Source organism: Tamandua tetradactyla, chromosome X (assembly GCF_023851605.1).
Source record: "Tamandua tetradactyla isolate mTamTet1 chromosome X, mTamTet1.pri, whole genome shotgun sequence".
Classification (NCBI taxonomy): domain Eukaryota; kingdom Metazoa; phylum Chordata; class Mammalia; order Pilosa; family Myrmecophagidae; genus Tamandua; species Tamandua tetradactyla.
This window is the reverse complement of record NC_135353.1, coordinates 32,634,190-32,656,212: the sequence shown is the minus strand read 5'-3', so window position 1 is coordinate 32,656,212 and position 22,023 is coordinate 32,634,190. Positions and strand designations below refer to the sequence as shown.

Genomic DNA, 22,023 nt, shown 5'->3' with positions numbered 1-22,023 from the left:
TGCCCTGATAAACCCTATAGTGATTTGAACGGTGAATAAAGAAGTATTTGCAAAGTCCCCTTGGGGGAATGGTGGGAAAAGGGGAAAATTCAACTTCCCCATATGGAGAATTCCTGATATTCTCACAAGCAGTGGGGACAACCAAATCAACAGGCCAAGCCCTCAATCTTGGGGTTTGTTCATATGAAACTTATCCCCACAAAGGATAGGCTAAGCTTACTTAATATTAAGCCTAAGTGTAACCTCCAGAGAACCTCTTTTGTTGCTCAGATGTGGCCTATCTCTCTCTCAGCCAATATGGCAAGCAAACTCACTGCCCTCCCTCTCTCTACATGGGACATGACTCCCAGGGGTGTAAACTTCCCTGGTAATATGGGAGAGAAATCCTAGAATGAGCTGGGACTCAATATCAAGGGACTTAGAGAAAACCTTCTCAACCAAAAGGCGGAAGAGAGAAATCAGACAAATTAAAGCATCAGTGGCTGAGAGATTTCAGAGTCAAGAGGTTATCCTGGAGGTTGTTCTTACGCATTATATAAATAACCCCCTTTTTAGTTTAGGGTATATTGGAGAGGCTAGAAGGAAGTGCCTGAAACTGTAGAGCTGTGTTCCAGTAGCCATGCTTCTTGAAGATGACTGTAGAATGACATAGCTTTTGCAATGTGACTATGTGATTGTGAAAACCTTGTGTCTGATGCTCCTTTTGTCTATGATATGGACAGATGAGTAAAGCACATGGATTAAAAATAAATAAATAATAGCGGGAACAAATGTTGAAATAAATTGAATAGACTGAAGTGCTAGTGATCAATAAAAGGGAGTGATAAGGGGTACAGAGAAAAACTAGGGGTTAAAATATTTGGGGTAGATGGAAATAGTAGCAGTCAATGAGAGGGAAGGGTAAGGGATATGGTACGTATGAGTTTTTCTTTTTGTTTCTGTTTCTGGAGTGATGCAAATGTTCTAAGAAATGATCATGGTGATGAACATATAACTATGTGATGATATTGTAAGTCATTGATTGTATACCAAGAATGGAATGTTCATATGTTAAGAATGCTCGTGTTTGTATGTTGTTATGTTTTGTCAATAAAAATATAAAAATAAAATAAAATAAAAACCACTAAGAATAGTGTAAAAAATGCTAGAAATTTACTGGTTTTCCTTGGATAAATGTAGAAACCCTCTTTGATAGCATTCGCTGAGATTTAAGTGTATGTCATCAAGCAAGGCAATGGGCTGCACTATCTTCCCTAATGGATAGTAACTGTACTTTAATTAACAGCTCAAAACACTGTTGTCTGTGACTGATCTTCTAATCCCATTGAAATAAAGAGATCTTGGCAAAGTAATGATAATACCATAGGAAATCAAATTCAAAGTCCACCTATTAATCAGCAATAGTATGCCAAACTTTCGTAATATCCCAGTAATCACTTACAATGAAGAAGAAAGCTCCCCTATAAGAAGATTCAAGATAACTGGGTATAGAACTCTAATTTCTGATAATGGAAAAGGAGGAGTTTCTGTCTACTCTATTTCCAACCATCCATTCTGGAAAACTGTGTTTGGGCAATCAAACATTAGGATCAGAACCACTGCTGATCTCTGAGAAGTGAGGCAGAGAGAAGCATAGATGACCTTTATACCACTTACTTCTTGCTTTTCAAAGGAGCATCACAGATTACTCAGCTGGTATTCCAGAATTAACATTCTATAAAGTCTTTGAGTTGACTTTATTAGATAGTCAAAGATTGAAGACCTCAGATAATCAGCAGGGATCAGATATATTAAATGTAATTCCAACTGAATGGAAATAATCAGAAGGCTGGAGAATCTTTGTTAAGGTTCATTTTACCTATTTTCTCTAACTCTTTATTGAACTCAGCACTGGGAACCCAAATAGGGTCCACCTATCTTGTGATGGTAAAATGAAGAAAAAAATGACTCTTCTTCTGGCTCCTAGGTGTTTTCCTATGTGCCTGGAAAGAAAGCACATGATATTCTATCCTTTACGCACCATTAATTGTTATTTCACAGTACACTTAAAGATGCAACTGAAGCATAGCAGCTAAAAATCTTGGCAAAATTGATTTCTCTGGAAGTGGCTTGTCTGAAGAAATGGTTCTGTCCTCTTTCACCATCAACTGAGAGCTGCTACTTGGTAATTCAGTAAATCTCCAACAGCTACCTTGTGAAAAAATGTAACTGTGTCCCAGAGAGTTGTTTTTGTTTTTGTTTTTGCCAAATACCCAATTCCTGGGAATCAGAGGATGTTGCTTGTAGGACTCTAGGGTACTGACCATTTATCTTTAAGGGATGCTCAGTTTGCTCCAATCTAGTTTGATCTATTGAACTTTTAGATGAGAAGTGATTTGCGGCTAGTCTAGATCAGAGAGATTAAAGTTTAGTGGCAGAGTGTTGGCATCTGAAACTAAGCCTGTCATACTTTGGAGATCAAGCACTTAACCATTATGTTATACTGCTTGCTCAAGTGAAGGTACAATGCTTTATAAGACACCTATCAATTTGCTCTTGCTTTTCCTAATACATTCTGAGGGGCTTTGTCTAGGTAAATAATTATTATGGTAGCTATAGTTTGAATGTAAAGAATCATAATTTTAGAGCGGTGAAGCTTTAGAGGTAATCTAACCAAATGTCCTCACTTTACCAACAAGGAAAGTGAGACCAGGGAGATTATGTGACTAGCCCAATATTGCATAGCTAGTTAGTGACAGAGCTGAGAGTAGAACACAATTCTCTTGACTTCTAGTCAAGAGAAAAATCTAGAAATTTTCCCACTATACTATAATATCATTTTTTGTACATTTGATACACAGTAACCTAGGAAAGCATGGAGGTAAGTTGACTATTTGTGTCTGAAGCTCAAGGGAGACATATTGTCTGAAAATACTGATTTGGAAGTCATTACCATCTAGTGGCAGCTAACCTATACTCTCTTGGCTTGCTTTTTATATCTGTGACCACTCCTTCTCGGTTTCCTTTAATTCTTTTCTCCCTCCCTCCATGCTTTTCTCTACTATTCAACAAATTTTATTTGAACACGTAGTCTCTGTCAGTCACTTTTCCAAATGCTTTGGGATATATCAATGAGAGTAGTAGAATTCTAGATACATATTTTAAGGTAGACCAAACAGAATTTTTAAACTGATTAGATATGGAATATAAAAGGAGAAAAAAAGGAGGCAGGATGATCCCTAAGTTTTGGTCTGAGCAACTTAAAAGGATGAGGTTCCCACTAAATGAGATGGAGAAGGATATGAAAGGGGCAGGTTCAGGGTCAAAGATTAGTTTAGTTTTGAACATATTACGTTTGAGGTGTCTATTTGAAATTCAAGTGGAGATATCAAGTAGGCAGTTAGATACTATTTTGGAGTTCAGAGGCCAGATGTGAGCCAGGAATATAAATTTGGGTGTCACCGGCATATAGATGCTTTTATAAGCTATGAGATTGGGTGAGATTGTCAAATGTATAGAGAAGAGGTCCAAGGACAAAGACCCATGTGAGACTCTATGATGAGAAATCGTGGAGAACAGAAGGTAATCAGTAAAGGAGGCTGAGAAGGAGCAAATAGGTGGGAGGAAAACCAATAATGTGGTGTGTTAAAAGCCAAGTGAAGAAGGTATATCAAGGAGGAAAGAATAATCAACTTTGTTAAATATTACTATTAGGTCAATTAGAAAGAGAATTGAGAATTGACCATTGGATTTAGCATTATGCAGGTCACAAGTGATCTTAAACAAGGGACATTTTGATAGAGTATGGATGGGTAGGACCAAAAGCACAAGTGAAGGGGATTTAAGAGGGAAGAGGCGAAGAACTGGAAACAGCTAGTCTAGATCAAGTATTTCAAGGAGTTTTGGTGCTAAAGGGTGTACAGAAATGCACACTCCTCTTTCTTTTTTAAATGTTGGAGTTCCTCAGAGTTCTGTACTTGGTCTTCTTCCCAACTTGATTCTAGGTGGTCTCACCCATTCTTTACACCTTCAATGTGCCTAATATTTCAAGAAGGATGAAGGGCTCAATAGTACTAAATGTAGTAGAGAGATAAAACAATTTAATTATCCATTCGATTTAGCACACAATATTTAACTGGAAATGCATTTGAATAATTAACAATTGTTTCAATTTCAGTACCTCCCATGTGGAAGTCTTCCAGGAGATGGTTGGAGATGGGCTGGAGAGGAGTGTGAGTTCAGGATGCAATTAAACTTGACTAGACTAAAGAGAGGGTAGGTGGTAAGTAGAAATGGTGGATTGAAGATAGTCACCTGAAGGAGACAAGTAAAAAGCTTCTGAGGTCTGGATTTGGACATCGAATTTGTGAACAATAGGAGTCCCAGGACAATTTCCTATGTGATAATCATCGGGATGAAGTTTCAATTGGGAGAGAAGAGAAGGAATTAATGGCAAAGATGCCTTCTAATAAAGCAACAAAACTTAAGAAGCAGACTGGATGGGTGCATAAAGAGATTTTCAGAGTCCCTGAATCACAGGATCTTCTTGCTGAGGAGGACTTCAGAGGCCAATTAATATAAGAGAAACTACCAGAGACAGGCAGGAGCAAGTAATGGGGTTTCTAATCAAGGCCTAGTATGACAGGATTGATGGGCTTTAGAGAAGACAATAGGTCCAGTCATATCAGATCCTTTCTCTTCCCATATTATCATGCTCTTCCTAGCTCACTTTCAAGAGCAAAATCTTAGGGCTGTTACAAAAGGAAAAGTCCCTTTGCCATGCTTTTAAGCCAGAACTAAAGAAGGCATCTCCATTAGTGTTTTCCTACCCAATTAACCCAACTTTTAATATTTCAGTTCTGAAAAGGAAATAGAATACCAGTTTACTTTAAGCTGTTCCAGGAGTATTATTATTATTATTATTATTATTTGCATGGGCAGACACTGGGAAGTGAACCCCCAGGAGTATTATTTTAAAATTGAATTCCAAAGCCAAGTTCCTTCCATAGAAGCCACTACTTCACTGGTACTAATAGCCCTGTTAGCATTCTTAAAACAAACATGAAAAACTAAAGGATTGTACCTTTAAAGTAAAATGTTTCCCTCCCACTATCAGTGACCCTTCCAACTCAGAACTGAGAAGACAAGGCTGCAGGTGGGGAAAGATGAAATGCATTTGAGAGATAACTGTCTGTTTCTTTTACTAGGGACCATCCAAAGTTAGAGCCTTTTTAAACCACATATTTCTACATTAATTTAAAAACTGTTCAATGATGTGGTCTACGTGCTATAAATGAGACATCCGTGCTATTTAGAAATTTAGAAATTGGGCATTCTGTAAAGTCATCTATTGCACCCAACCTAGACATTACAGGTTGAGAGTCATTCTGCTAGCTTATACTTGATCAAGATAATGAAAGCCAAGTGCAAACTGATTATATGATAAATGAATGATAAAATCAGCAGGATTCTATTCTTTAATAAGCAGAAGGTTTAACATTGGCAGTGCCTGACTTTATGGCTTTTGAAGTGAAAAGGGCAGTGTCAGGCATGTTCAGCTTTTTTTAATCCGAAAGCAACATACCAGAAGAAAGTGAAAAAGTCCATCACTATTTGCAGGGACAGTGGCATTAAGAAATAAGGATACAACAATGCCACTAATTCACCTGGTCACTAAATACAAATCCAGCACATGGCCATTACAGCAGACAAGTAAGGCCAATAAGCATCATTTTATTCTCCATTCCCCAATTCTTCTGTGAAGAAGAAATGCTAGTCTTCTTCCAATACAGTCCTCTGAGATGCCAGCATCCTTAGATTTCTTATTGGTCTCAAGGAAGTACCCTGATGACAACAATTTCAAAAAAACCCAAAGGCATCATTAAGAACATTTTTCTCTAGCAAAAGTGGCCAAGTTGATCTGTCCAACCAATGCTGAGTGGTTATAAAATCCTCTTGGTTGTGAGCAGACCATACTAGGTAGGTCTATGCCAGGGACTAATTCCATGATTAACTGATTCCTATGTAAGGTAGATAAATCAAGTTCATTTGATTTATGGTCTGAACCCCTACATGAATCCCTTAACAAACAGCTCTAAATTCACTGTACTGTGTGAATTGTTCCCTTACATGCCACTCAGCACCATTAGAACAGTGCAAAAAGCTCTACTGAGATTTGGATACATACAGAAGAAGTTTCTGTTCATTTCAAGTAAGTAGACCCCTAAAAAGATCTGAAAAAAGCTTGAGTCAGTTTTTACTGCTCCTACATTTTAACTAGAATATGGCCACCATATATTTGAAATGTTTGAAAGAGAACCTGTAGAGAAGCATATTTGTTACTGACAGGACAGAAATCTAGATCATTTCCACATGAACTGCATTGACTGGAAGGCTGCAAGTAGTCTGACTCAGACTCAATATTCCTCTTTGGCCTCATAGTAAATTGACCAGCACAACATTGTCTATTGTAGTCTATCAGTTGAATGGCAGTAGTTAGAGTGATGTGTGAATAGCTGGGAGCAGTAGAGGATTCTTAGCACCAACGTATATTCAAATGTGCTTCAGGTAGACCACACTCTATTTCTGCCATCACGAGCACATGGACAAGATATTACGAAAAGGAGGGCCTACAAATGACAGTGCAGTGTGTTATGCAATTTATGTCGGATGCCTTGTTCTGTACTAACACACATGAACTCCTTACCAGACAGCATTGGAAACAACATTTTATCATTTGTACTTGCAACTGGCAAACAAAATACACTGTTCTGTGGATAAAATTCAGTCTTCCTAGTAAGGGTAAAATTTCCTCCCTTCTGTTTTCCAGGTGGAGCTTCTGTACAAGGACCTTTGAAGCCTTTGGGTATTCTACTGATAAAGAAGAAAGTTTTCTTAGACACCAAAACATTATGACTTGTGAGGAAAAAAAGAAGAATATTACTTGGATTTGGAGGGAAGAGCGTGCAGCTTTTACAGTGTATGATCTCTTTTACTACTGGCATATCTGGTGGAATTGGTGGAGGTACTATTCCCAAACCCGGCATCACTGGAGTTAATGGTGGAATTCCAGTCATCATTCCAAGAGCAGGATCAAAGTCTAAAAAGGGGGAGGAAAGAGAGAACACTAAGTGACACCAGGCAAGGTAAAGTGGAGGCAGAATGTTATCTTTGAAGCTTCAAAACAAAGCTCTTTCTAAGGTAGAGGCAAACTATTACAAAAAGTATGATTCTTAGCATTGCCAGGTCTTAAATATTATGGTTGTGCATCTTCCTTCTGGGATGGGGCTGTTTATTCTGTTAATCAGTGCCTATCGAAGTCCCTGCATCTCATTTTGATGTCAACACCTTTCATAATATGGCAGCATCTTGTCCACTGATTTACCTTCCACTAGTCCCAATATACATCCTCTGCTCCATTCAGATAAGGCTTCCTGATATCTTTTGTACTCCACAATAATTCCTCTCTCTTTGTAGTACACCCTGGTGTTAAGAATGCACAGTTTTGGGGATCAGGCAAACCTGGGTCCTAGTCCTATCTAGTTCGATGACCCTTTTGAACCTCCATTTCCTCATCTCCAAAAAAAGGATTAATATCACCTACTTCATAGGGAGTTGTGAGGAATGAACACAATTATGAATGTAATATGCTTAGTACAGTGCATAGCAAAGCATGCTTACTCAAAAACTACTCTCTGTACTATTGTTTATGTTGCTCTTCCTGTCTGGAATTATTGTAGCCTCCAAATTCTCTCTGGGCTGCAAGGCCTTGCTTAATTCCCACTCTCCTTGAAGAAGTTTTTCCACACAATTTTGGTTTGCTCTTAAATTCCGAGTCGAAAAACTACTGTTTCTATACCTGTTGGCACTATATTTTATTTTATTTTTCATCATCTTGATTGTTCATTCAGAGACACCTCTAGGATGTGTAGAGGCTCCCAAACAAATATTTTTTGTTAAGTTCCTATATATATATATAGATATACATATATATACATATATATGTATATATATACACACATAATATTATTCACTCAAAATCAGCATCAGCTTTATTTTGGTCGCTATATAAGAAATACCATATCAGCCAGCTGGAGTGATTTACTTGCCACATTACATTCCTGGAACCAGATCTCTGGGAGGACTCCATAGGCACAAGTCCTGAAGCATCTTGGGCCATCAAATCAACCCCACAATTGTGATAGAGGTTTGGAAAGTGCCCTGAAGGGGAGAGTGGGAACCTGGGCCCATGGGAGCCCTATTTGGCATTCGGGCTCCTCAATTAGATGACACTGCCAGGCCTGGCCAGTGTCAGGTACTGGAAAGGAACTTAGAACATTTCAAGGAAGGTGCTTTTGGCAACCATAAGACACACAGGGTCCGGTCTGGAGTTGGACACTTGCCCTGATAGCACTGCCTGCCTGAGCAGTCCGCAGCACTGGAGGGAGATTTGGCATTTCAAAGCATGGAGTTTCCTGAGGTGTGGGCCTGGGGCAGGGCCCAGTTTGCCGAGGTCCAAGGGTGATACCTATTACATTGTTTGAATTTTGTCTCTGGACCAAATTGTAGGTTCTTTGAGGGAAGAGAGTATATTCTACTTTGTTTCCCTAACCTCCGCTATAGCACCATTTACAGGGGAGTACAAAGAAAGAAAGTGTTGCATAGAGAGATCTGGTAATGCAGGGGGCAGTTATAGGCCTTATCCCCAAAGACTTCGCCCTGCTTACCAAACAGGCCAGAGGTGCAAAGGTAGACCTAATTAGAGGTAGAGGTGAGGAGGTAGACCTAAACAGCAAGAAGAGCCTGTGGTTCCTTCAGAAGTCAAAATTCAGGCACAAGAGGCCTAGTAAGAGGGAATTCTGTGATGTGGGCAGATGGACAGGTAGATGACACATGGGCATCCTCACTGCAAAACCAACCTAAGAAAGCTAGGGCAACCTGCCACAGACCTATCATCCTGAGATGACAAGACCTTGGAATATCTGGAGAGAAAATAATCTTTTCCAAGAGGAATTTTTAGTTTTATGAATACATATTTAATTTTATCGCTGATATGCCATCTCTCCTAACATGCATGTGAGTGTGTGCACAGACACATTCACATATTTCCTCCCTTCCTGTGGTTCTTATATATCTACTATTCTCCACATAGTTGTTTATGTGACCTTGCGGAAGGTTTCTTAATGTTTCTGTTCCTCAATTTCCTGTTTGGTGAAAATGGGGATAAATAATGGCATTTAGCTCAAAAGATGAAAAGATGGAACAGATTTGAAAACCTCTGGCAAGATAAGTACTCCTGATAGGTTAGTTTCCTTCCGTCTACTCAATACACACACACACTGATATACGCACTGATTCAGGTATTCATTGCCATGTTCCACAAGTATTAGTTATAGGCCTCCTATATGTCAGATTCCATGCAGTACCCTGTCTTCTTATGTTGTAGAATAAGAACACTTGGTTAAGAATGCCATTGAGGTCTGTGGAAAATTTGATTCCTCATGCAGAAGATTTTGGAGAAATTGTTAACATTATTTCACCCATTTACGAACTGTTAATTTTTGTGAGGAAAAGATCAGATTAGAGTGCATACCATTTTAACAATCACATCCATTCTCCCCTCCTACCGATATGTTTGTCTTCCTTTTATTGTTCTGCCTGACTCTTTATTGTTATTCATATACCTCTGTCACTCACATTTCTACCTTGCCACAAATTATGGAAACATTAGTTCATTAAATAAGTTCTGCCACTTCAACTGAGAAGAAAATGCCAGTCTCCATCTACTGTCTACTAATAATGGAGACAAAAAACAAATCCACAGGATAAATATAATGCTTGACTGATGTACTCATCACTCTGATGTTTGGTATGATTACATTAATATTTTATGAAATTCATTTAAAAGCAAATATATTCACGACTTATGGCTAAAGACAGAATACATAAAATCCCTTTTCTTCCTTTTGTTCAATATGCCAACAGTTAGGCTACACTGCCCAGCAGGGTTTTCTAGAGGGCAGGTGTGTACATGATATTTCAAAGGCATCTATCAAATTAATTCTTTTGTTTATTTTCAACCATCAAGCACCAAAGTGGAAGTGGATTTCCAATGCCGACCAAGAAAATAACCATTAGAAATCATAGGCCTTATGCAATTATTGTAGAATCTGAAAAAAGTGAAAGAAGTTCAACAATTTAAAACACTTTGGGAATGGAACTCCAGAGAAACTCTCTCCTTTTTCCAGGCCCCTAGTCTGGCTTGAAGAATACTGCCAACAAATATGTGCTATTCCTTTTTATATTAGGAAATCAACTGTCTAAAGGAGGGTTAAGATCATATAAAAGTGTTGTAGAAAAGGCCAAGTTATTCCCCCAAGAAATACCCTGTTCTGTTTTGCTTTAGCGTCCTTTCAGCACCCTTCTTCCTCCACCTCCTTAACTCTTGGCACAGCCAGGGTTGGAAGAGACATCAGGTGTTGGTTTGTATTCCCTGTTCCGATTCATGTCTTTACCAAAGTCCCAACTCACTGGAAATGTTACAAATGCTGTGTATTAACTGGGTTAGTTTGCTCCTCAGAGCTGCAGCTTTATCACATGATTTTAAGTAATGTTTTCATATAGCCTTAACTTCCCTGCAGCCTATCAGCTTCTGCATACTAAACCTAATCTAGAGTAGTTACCTGGTAATATTATCTTCCATTCTCCATATACATCTGAGCAAGGGGTTACAATATAATATCTGGCTTGCTGTCCAGTCATTCATATGCCCATGCATCCAATATTTTAGTGCCAGGCCCTGTACCAAGCATTCTGGTTAAAGGAATGAACAAGATAAAATCCTTGACCTCATAGTCTAGTTTGGAAATAGCCATCCAAACAGTTACAGCATTGTGACATCAATTATCATCATTTTACCACAGTTTTTTATTGAATGCTTATAATATGCTGGGCATTATAATAAACATTTGATATAATTTCATTCCAAAGATCTATGGGGTAGGCAATGTTATTTTCCTTCATTTTTATAGTTGAAGAAACTGTGGCTCAGAAAGGTTTCATTACCTGCCCATGGTTACACGCCTGTTAGTGAGATCTAAGATTGAAATACAAGTTGGCCTATTGTATCTCTGATGCTCTTAACCAATTACGCTGCCTCTCAATGTAGCATGACAGTTGCTTTAATAAAATCAGGTACAAAGTGCAGTAGGTATGCTGAAAAACATGGCAGATGAGCAACAAAATGCTTTCATATAATTTTTTGACTCTGGGAACATGCACTATGGGAGTTTTGAATCACCACGTAAGAAGTACAACTACCATGCAGGAGAGACCCTGTGGAGAGGGCCCAGCTCAGCCCGGTCTTCTATTGTTCCTGAGAGTAATATGAGTGAAGCTGTCTTTGGCCACTTCATATCAGCACCCAAACTAAATTATCACTTTTCTCATATCATTGAGAAAGTATTTTGAGATCCTGTGGGATGCCAGAGCCACTGTCTTGAGCAATTGCTGTCACTGTACTGTTGCTATGTGGAAGAGCCAGTTGGAAGAGTGCCAGATAACTGAGTAGCACATTAAGAGTACGGATCTTTAGAAAGCCTTAGCAACCTTAAAAGTTGCCCTCTTTCATGGTCTGACAAAGACACCACACATGACTTGATATATTCTAGAGGCCAGTTCAAACAGGCTTTCTTCTCTTAAAATACAATCTCTAGTTTGTGGTGGTGGAGCAGGGCGTGGTGATATATGTCTATAATACTAGCTACCCATTAATTGAGTGCTTCCAACGTTTCAGGTTTTATTCCCATCATCTCATTTAATCTTTATAACAATCCTAAGGGATGTGCAATATTACTATTCCCTATTTTACAGATGAAGCAATTAAAGCTCATTGAGATAAATGCAAAAGGCCACACAGTAGGAGGCTTTTATTAACCATGCTTGTAATCATTAGTCTACACTGCTTTCCACAAAATTCATAGGTCCATGGGGGAGCAAAGATGTCTCTTGTCAGATTAAACTCACTATCTACCTATTTAACTTGCAGTAGGCCTTCAAATGTTCCTGCCTAGTAAGGTACCTTAGTGTTGTTTATCTCCACACCCAGAAGTTTATATTGAGATTTTCAATATATGTATTGCTGCCTTGTCAGATCATTTAGGGGCCTCTAGTTTTTAAAATCTATTGTCACAACTTTGGGCCACAGGAGAAGTTGAAATTGTAGCAATGTCTGAACTGGAGATAGATAAGGATAGGTAGTGTCAGGTTTTCCAATTCTCCTTGCCTTTGCAGAACTGGATCCTGGTTTTGGCTGTCTGGAAGACCCTTCACACCCTCAGAAAAGCTCTGCTTACACTCAGGGATACAAATCAAGTCTCCTCTGCCCCATAAAACCATTACCAATCTTTTAGGTGCCATAGAGACATTTTGATCCCAGGAAATAGTTTGCGCTTACTATGAAACCACTGAAATGCAACTATATATTACTCCAAAATAAGCGTTACATAGACGATCTAATTTATATATGCATAATTAAACTGTTTTATAGAAAATTATTATTCCAATAGAGCTGCACATTTCTGGGACATTATTGCTATTTCTTTAGATTTCCTATAAAATTTATTGGAAAATTAAGAAGAATTATGTCTAAATACTGAGAAATTTTCATGCACTCTAGTCCTGACTGCCTCTACTCTACCCAAATTCTTAAAAGACTTTTCAGGCAGGCCACCTAAAGAAAGAACACAGTTTTCTAAGAGATGCATGACCAAGCTGCAAGATGATCTGTTCTTATCACCAACCCTCTTGGAAACTGAGCATATGTTCCCAAAGTTTTGCATAATTTGTCCTGATTGCCCAGAAAATCATCTGAACCCTTGTTTCAGCCCAGATGGAATGTTGAGGCATAGTCTGGCTAATGTGCAATGGCAAACAAGGTAGCAAACTTGGCTTGTGTGGGTTCTGTGGCATAATTTCAGTTAGGTAGGGCTCTCCCCATTAAATCTCAACTTTGATCCCAAATTTCCAAAGGGGTTTTATTCCTTTTGTGCAAGTTTTTACAAATATCTATCTTTCTAGCCCATTTTCCCCCTATTTCTTATCCATACTGTGTTCTTTCCTTGTCAGAATGGTTCAGGGTCATGCCCTCAACTCTCCTCCAGAGGTGCCCTGAATAGCTTTGGAGGGGCATTAGTGAGGACATTTCCCACCATATCAGTGGTTACCAGATTTCTGGACTTTAGAGATGAATACAATGAAATTATATATATACATATGTTTAAGGTTGCCAACCTCTTAATTTGCCAAGGAATAATTTGGAAAACAAACATCAAAGAAAATAACCAATGCGCTATCACCATTCATACAGTTCATAAAAGATACATATTTTTATTTTTATGGTGCATGGTCTGGGAATCGAACTGGGATCTCCCACATGAAAGGCGGGCATTCTAACCGCTGAACTACCCATGCACCTGATATATATTTTTAAACCAAAATTATGGAAAGTCTATGATCTCAGAATAAAGGATGGTCCTTTCAATTGAGAAAATTTAGCTTCATGACAAATTCACTGTATTCCTAATTTTGCAGAAGACTAGGGAAAGAAATATCATTAATATCATTGACTTGTCCTGGGCTCTACTCACAATTTCTGCTTCTGGGATCACTCAACTACTTCACTCAGTAGGCACCCCTAAATGAAGCTCCACAGGAAAAATTCCTTTCAGAGCTAAAATGCCATTCACAAAAAAAAAAGTATTAAGGATCATAACAAGTCTCACTTCCCATGAGGAACAGTATGTTTTTTCTTCATGGAAAATGGAAATTATGACTGATTAGATTTTCCTTTTTTGTTTTGGCTGCCTGGTCACAGGTGCATCTCAACTTTAGAAACAGGTGGGATCCTATGGCTTTCACACCTGAATTCTAATGAAATTCCCTACTTGGTCTTTACCTTCTATTCTTATTTATAGTTTACTCTGATTTATTTCATTCGTAATTTTTCTATTTACTGTAATATTTCTTATAAGCTGCCTCAAACTTGTGGTGGAATGAGGCGATGTACCTCAAATTCAATAGTTAACTATTCTCCCCAGACTATATACTTTTGTACACCTTCCTGTCATTGATGCACTGTTTCCTCTGCCAGGACTGCTCTTTGTTTCTATTTTCATCTGATTTGTACATATCTCTGGGGTCATAATTCAAATGTTCCCTGACTACCACCACCTACCTACTACTCCTCTCAATCCTGCTCTGGTTAAAACAATAATTTTGTGCTTGTTTCTATACGATACTTGTTATATTGTACTATAACATTTACTTTGCTGCCTCTGCCACTGGACCCTGAGCAAGGGTTGAGCCATGCCCATTTTGGATCCCCTTGACCTAGCTCAATATATTTTAATGAATTAATGAACAGATGGAAAATAAAGGAACAAATGAAAGAAATGGATGGGAAACATTTGAGCTGTTGCCAGTCCAGAGTCAGCTCATATCTGAGATCAGGCTTTATTAAAGAGAAAATGTGAGGGTTCTAAAAGCATCGGAGTTAGTATGTTCCATGAAGGCAGGAATTTTTGTCTCCTTTGTTCACTTTTTTATCCCCAGAGATTGTCACAATTCCTTGCCAACAGCAGATATGGGTATAGCAGATACGGATAAATATTTATCCATAGTAAATATTTTTTGCATATATGAATGAAAGAATGTATGGTCTCACTCAGATCACTCTTCCTAATAGTTTCCACGGGGTATCTTTAGAGTATCATCACTGGGTAGAACTCAAGCTTGCTTTGGAGAGCGAATATTCTATTTAGCTCAATATTTTATATATGGTTAGCTCTCTGTGAGGCATCCATCATAATAATAAACCATGCTCTTATTTCTCAGGATCTCAGTATTATTTGCCACTAAAGGCACACTCTATTTGTAGAGGATATTGAAAATCATAAATAATAGAAACATAAGTCTGGACCTCCTTGAAGAGCTTGCAGAACTGTGGCTGTCATGTCTAACATATCCTTATCCTTTCTCTTCATCAGAATTGACTTTCTGGGTCCAGTGGGAAATGCCTTCTTAAGAATGATAATGTTCACAGATGGGCAGGGTCTTGGTCTGGGAATAAGGTCCATACATCCACATTTTCAGGCATCTCTCATTATGGAGAAGGCATAGTCAATACAGTGGAGATACCATAATGAGGGGCTCTTATCTTCCTCTGGGACTTTACAAGTTCCACATTTGACTGCTAAGGACATCTTAATTGAAGGAAGAACATAAAGGAGGCAGCAGACAGCCTTCAATGAGTATTCCTTAATTGGCCCATCTTTGGATATATCTGGGACGAGTGGAGCAGAACAATGCTCCTTAACCAGAAGGTCTACTTTTGGCACTTCACTTCATGTGAAAACTAACATTAGTCTTATTTACCGGCTTGGAAAAGCAAATATTCTGCAGGGAGACAGCTGCAAGCCAGAGGGGACCTTCTGATTTGCCAACATTCTGGATTGACTTTATTTTATAGCAGCCATTCAAAACACCAGGTTAGTTAAAAGGGAGCTCTACACCAAAATTCAGAGAGGGCAATGCCTCGGCACTCCATTCAACAAATATAATAAGCCAGATATTGGCCTGATGACAAGTATGCATCCAAGAGACTCAGCATTCCTGACAGTATAGTTTTAAGTTCTCTGGGAGAAAAGTAAAGGAAGCTATGTATCATTTGTTTTTTATCAATGCCAAAAGTCTTTTCTATTGTCACAGACAGGCCACATGAGACAGGACAAAGGAAATTCTGGTGGGTCAGTAGAAAACCTCTCAAGTGGTAGAAAAATAGCTTAATTACAGAGCATGACCTTGGGGAACAGTTCCATGTGGCTCAATTGCTCCCTTTTCTGTTTGAAAGAATCTTGTGGGGGTGAGGAGAGGATTAAGGATTCAGTTAATACATGAAATAATAAAGATGGCAGGCACCCTGCTTCCCAGACATTGCCAATAAGAAGAGTAGGCAGCATTGGAGTGTGGTGCCAACTTTCCATTTTTGTGAACACCCCACTAGATTTACAAGAAACAGTCATCAGTGCTGTCAGATGAAAACGAATCTCTTCAATTGCCATTGCACAGTGCTTCTGCAGGGAAAAATTTCACCTTCTGCACTAGTTATCCTTTACTGTTGTTAAGTGTACAAATGAGCAATAATTCAACTTTTCATTAGCCATGTATCAGATGCATTCTTGTAACGATAATAATAATTGCTGGCATTTACCAATGGCTTACCGTGAACCAGGCATTGCTTAAAGACTTCACGAGTATAACTCAATCCTTGTAAAAACCCTATGACACAGATGCTAGTAATAGCTCATTTTTTAGATGAAGAAGTGAAAACAGAGAAGTTAAGAAGATTGCCAAATGTCACACAGCTGGTTAATGGCAGAGCAAGGAATTGAACCTAGACAGTCTGGATCCAGACACATGTTCTAACCTCTCTGGTGAGTTGACTTCTTAAAATAATACAGAGAAGAGGCAATGGTTCCCAGAAGAAGGCAGAATAGGATAGGTCAAGTTCACCCCTGTTCCAAGGAACAGCTGGAGAAGGGATGGGAAGGCGATTGAGATGGCAATTTCAGGGGGTAAGTGACCCAGGAGGGTCTTCTATACCACATAGGGAGGTTCTGGTTGAAAAAGTTGAAGAACAGAGACATAGAAAACCAGAGACCTTCCAGCTAGTGCAAACAACCTAATGTGCCTCTTTGGAAACGGAAGCCTGGAGTCCTCAGGACAGGGAGATGGGGACTAGGAACTAAGCCAAACCGCATTCCTTGAACATGTGATCCTCAGGTGCCTGGCCCATGCCCTGTGATCCACGACTACCCCCCATACACCATGCACCTGAAACCGTCCCCCGTGTTCCCCGCCCTAACCACGGTCCAGGCGCCCCTGCTCCGAACCCCCATTCCCGCTCCGCCAATGAGTGTCCCCACCCCACACCCCTGCCCTGCTCACAAGCGCATGCCTGCCCTGGACCAACCCACATCTCCTGTGCAAGTACACAGTCTCGCCCAGCCACTGCCGAGACTTGTGCACCCGGGCCCAGCCCCTTGCCCCCACCCCTCCCCTCCTTTCCCCCTACAGACAGCGGCCTGTGCATCCTGCAGATGCTTGCCTTCATGCCTGGGCCACACCTGCCCCAGTCCATACAGTCTTGCAACTGCAGCCCACACCCCTCCAACCCAGCTCTGCACATGCATACATCAGCATCCCGCAGCCCAGGTAGGTGCAAGCGCACACACATACAGCCCTGCCTGGCTGTCCCTGAGCTCTGCACACACACACACACACCAGGGCCCTGACCCCCAGACCCCCCCACACGCACAGCCACATCCTTCCCACTTAGTTCTCAGGTATCCATACACCGACCTCTTGACCACTACAACTCACCCTGATGCCCCACACACCTTTGCCACACACCCTGGCACAAGTGCCCTGTTGTCACACCTTGTAGGTGCTCACATGCACATCTGTGCTACACAGCCCAACTCTGCAGACATGAGCACCCCTATCCAAACCCTCTCGCACATGCATACCAGCGCACCTGTGCCAGGGCCCCACCCACCTGACATCACCCTGGCCTGACTCAAGTCCCACAATCTCTGTGACCTGTGCCCTGCCCCTACACACACATGCATCTGAATCCCAGGCTCCCTGGAACCCTCCCCATGCGCAGCGACATCCAGGCCCTGCCCTCCCTGTGCCCCTAACTCTGTGCCCCATAACCCATACCCTAATACCTATGACACCTACGCTCCATGTGCCCACCCACATCTTGCCTGTGCACCAGTCCCCATGCAGCCACACAGCACCCCCATCTGCCTCCCACCACAAGCTACCTCTGTATCCCCCATGTCGCACCCTGCTCCTGCACTACAAGACATGCCTGAGCTGCAGTCTGCCACCATGGCCCCTGCACTGCACCTCCACAACCCCACGCCCCGTACCCCATGCTTACAGGAACCAGCACATTGTCCTTGACCTGTGCCTATACCTGTGCCAAAACACGTCACCACACTGGTTTGCCCTGTCCCATGCCCTGCATCCTCTCCACATCAGTCTTGCAAATACAAAGCTTTAGACTACTGAAGGAACTCAACTTCCAAAGTAAGCGTATCAAGATATTTACATGCCTCGAAGGCAACAATCACTAAGCATACCATGATGTAGGAAGATAAAGCCCAGTCTAATGACCAAATTAAACACTGGAGGAGACACAGACTTTGGAACAACTCATCAAAGATGTTCATATAACTCTACTTAATAAAATCAATGGGATGGCTAAAGTCATAAAAGAGATCAAGAAGACACTAGAAGAGAATAAAGAGGAATCTGAAAGAAGAAATAGAAAAATAGCAGATATCACAGAGATTAAAGATGCTTTAGACTAAATAAAAATAAACCAGAGACACACAACAGCAGATATGAAGAGGCGGAAGAAAGAATAAGTGAACTAGAGGAAAGGACAACTGATTTTGAACGCACAAAAGAGCAAATGGCAAAAAGGATAGAAAAATTTGAATTGGATCTCAGAGAAATGACAGACAAAACAAAGTACACAAATATAAGAATCACTGGTGACCCAGAAGGAGAAGAGAAAAGTAAAGGGCTTAGAAGATTAGTTGAGGATACAATGGGGGAAAACTTCCTGTTCTAGTTTGCTAGCTGCTGGAATGCAATATACCAGAAACAGAATGGCTTTTAAAAAGGGGAATTTAATAAATTGCTAGTTTACAGTTCTAAGGCTGAGAAAATGTCCCAATTAGAATAAGTCTATAGAAATGTCCAATCAAAGGCATCCAGAGAGAGATACCTTGGTTCAAGAAGGCCACCGAAGTTCAGGGTTTCTCTCTCAGCTGGAAGGGCACATGGCAAACATGGCGGCGTCTGCTGGCTTTTCCATGGCTCTATAAAAGGGACTCTCTCCAAAATGTTTCCTCTTTTAAAGGATTCCAGTAAGCAACTCCACCTTCAATGGGTAGAGACACACCTCCATGGAACTCATCTAATCAAAAGTTACCACCCACAACTGGATGGGTCACATCTCCATGAGAACAATGAAAATGCTCCCACCCAGCAATATTGAATGAGGATTAAAGGACATGGCTTTTCTGGGGTCCACCACAGATTCAAATCAGTTACATTCCACCCTTTGGACCCCAAAAAGACATGCTCTTTCCAAATGCAAAACATATTCATTCCATAACAATATCAGAAAGCCTTAAACCATTTCAGAAACATTACAAATAAAATACAAAGTTAGAAACAGTATACAATCTCATCAAGTCAGTTACAGGCATGGTCTGTCCTAAGGCAAAATTATCCTCTGGCTCTGGACCTGTAAAACTCAGAACACATTATTTATTGCCAATATATAAAAGAGAAACATTCATAGGATACATATACCCATTTTCATAGGGAGGAAGGAACACGGGGGTCACTGGACCCATACGGTTTCGAAAACCCACAGGGCCAAATCCATTTGATATCAAGGTCTGAGAGTCATTTATCTTCGGGGCTTTAGAAAGTGGCAGTCCCACCCTTTCCAAGGGCCTACACAGTGGCTTGCCTCTCTTCGAATGCAATTTTGGGGGACACTGGGGAGACCACCTTGTTCTCGGCTCCACCCTCTCCAAGTATCAGGGCTGTACCCGGGCTCTCTGCCATCTTCAGGGCACACACTCAACCCCTGCATGTGATGGCAGCCAGGCTCTCCCCAAACCCCAAGGAATGTGCTTCACCCTCTCCAAGGCCTGAGGCGGCATGACTCTTCCACTGTAAAGAGGTGGAAGGCCCATCCTCTCTGCCTTTGGGGCAAACTCACCCTCTTCACTTCCTTGGGTGGGTCTGCTCTCCTGGCCTGAGGTTTCTTGACTCCAGACCTCGGCCTCAATGGTTTTGCCTCTGAAGTTATTTTTCCTCCACTGTGTCCCTTCTCTGTCCCACTCAGTCACGACTGGCAGTGGTTCTCTTTATACAGATCCTACAACACTCTTGCTGGCTTTCTATGCAGTAGCCTTGGATCATGCCCATCAGACATAAGGAGTTTCCACAAATCCTTCCTGGATAACTCCATGTCAGAGCCTGACTTTCTCTGAAATGGCTGGCTGGTTCCACATTTGGTTAAATCCTCACATGGGGCACTTTTCTCTGGGATCTCCCTTTCTGAAGGCCCAGAATTTTCCAGAACTTCAATTTTGGTTTCTTTGTATCCAAAAGTTCAATTCTCAGCTTATCTCTTTCCTGTTGCATTTCACTATAAGCTGCGAGGAGAAACCAGGCTACACTTTCCACATTTACTTTGGAAATCTCTTCTGCTAAATATTCAAGTTCATAGCTTTTAAAATCTGCCTTCCAGCCAAAGCCACTAGTCAACTTTGCAAGATTATCTGCCATTTTAAAACAAGGGTCGCCTTCCTCCTAGTCTGTAATGACACACATCTCATTTCTGTCTAGAATCTGGTCAGAGGTATCTTCACAGTCCACATTTCTACCAAGATTCTCTTCAAAACATTCTAGGTCTTCTCTATTAAGCTCCTCACAACTCCTCCAGAGTCTTCCCCTTATCCATTAGAAAAGCAGTTCCAACATGTTAGGGATTTGCAAACCACAGCAGCATCCCACTCTCTGGTACCAAAATCTGTGGACCTATAAAAAAAAACCCTTATAAAAGACATAAATGTGCAAATCAAAGAAGCCCAACGAAGTCCAAATAGAATAAATCCAGATAGGCCTTCCCCAAGACACATATTAATCCGTCTGCAAATGTTGAAGCAAAGCAGAAAATCCTAAAAAAGGGGTAAGAGAAAAACAATCTACTACATACAAGGAAAACCACATAAGACTGAGTTTGGACTATTCAACTGGGACGACAGAGGCCAGAGGGCAGTGGTATGGTATATTTAAGATCCTGAAACAGAAAGACTTCCAGTCAAGAATTCTGTACCCAGTCAAAGTGAACTTCAAAACCGAGGGAGAGATTAAAAATTTCACAGACAAACAAATACTGAGAGAATTTGTCAATAAGAGATCAGTCCTACAAGAAATACTAAAGGGAGTTCTGTGAGCTGAAAAAGACAGGAAAGGGAGGTCCAGAGGAGGGCACAGAATTGAAGAGTACCAGTAAGGGTAACTTAAAGGATAAAAAGAAAAGGAGGGAAGGGTGGGTAACAGTGACTCCATGGCAGAGTTCTCGCCTACCATGCTGGAGACCCAGGTTTGTTTCCTGGTGCCTGCCCATGTGGAAAAAAGAAAAAGAGAGAGAGAGAGAGAGGAGGTAAAAGAACATATAGAACTGACAAATAAAATCCATAGATAAGATGTAGACTCAAAAAATGCCTTTACAGTAATAACTTTTGAATGTTAAGTGTCTAAGCACACCAATGAAAAGGTACATATTGGCAGGTACATATTGGTACACAAATAGACTGAAACTGAAAGGATAGAAAAAGACGTTCCAGCTTTAACTAGAAGAAAGCAGGAGTAGCTATACTAATATCAGACAAAATAGACTTTAAATATAAAGACATCAAAAGAGAAAAGGAAGGACACTATATATTAATAAAAGGGACAATTCACCAAGAAAAAGTAAGAATCATAAATGTTTATCCTCCCAATCAAGGGGCTCCAAAGTACACAAGACAAATATTGGCAAAAATGGAGGGAGCGATAGACGTTTCAATAATAATAGTAGGAAACTTTCATACATCACTCTCCTCTATAGCTAGAACAAGCAGACAGAGGAGTAACCAGGAAACAGAGAACTTAAACAATTTGATAAATAAATTAGGCCTAACAGACATATATAGGGCGTTACACCCCCCAAAACTAGGATATACATTCTTCTCTGTGCTCATGGAACTTTCTCCAGGATAGATCATATGCTAGGGCAGCAAACAGGTCTTTATAAATTTAAAAACATTGAAATGGGAAGACGGTGGAATAGGATAGGTCGAGTTCACCCCTGCTCCAAGGAACAGCTAGACAAATGGCCAA

At 40.5% G+C, this 22,023-nt stretch overlaps 1 protein-coding gene across 14 annotated transcripts in view; it reads right to left on the bottom strand.

Annotated features, from left to right (window-relative positions):
• ENOX2 (ecto-NOX disulfide-thiol exchanger 2) overlaps nt 1–22,023 on the bottom strand; it is a 459,417-nt gene that overhangs the window by 111,569 nt on the left and 325,825 nt on the right. For 13 of the 14 annotated variants that reach the window (XM_077145026.1, XM_077145023.1, XM_077145030.1 and 10 more), the window contains one exon: nt 6,923–7,078. The exons of the other annotated variant lie outside the window; for it this stretch is intronic. In XM_077145026.1, the coding sequence (XP_077001141.1) occupies nt 6,923–7,078 (156 nt within the window). The remainder of the gene's footprint in view (nt 1–6,922; nt 7,079–22,023) is intronic. 14 annotated transcript variants of the gene reach the window in all.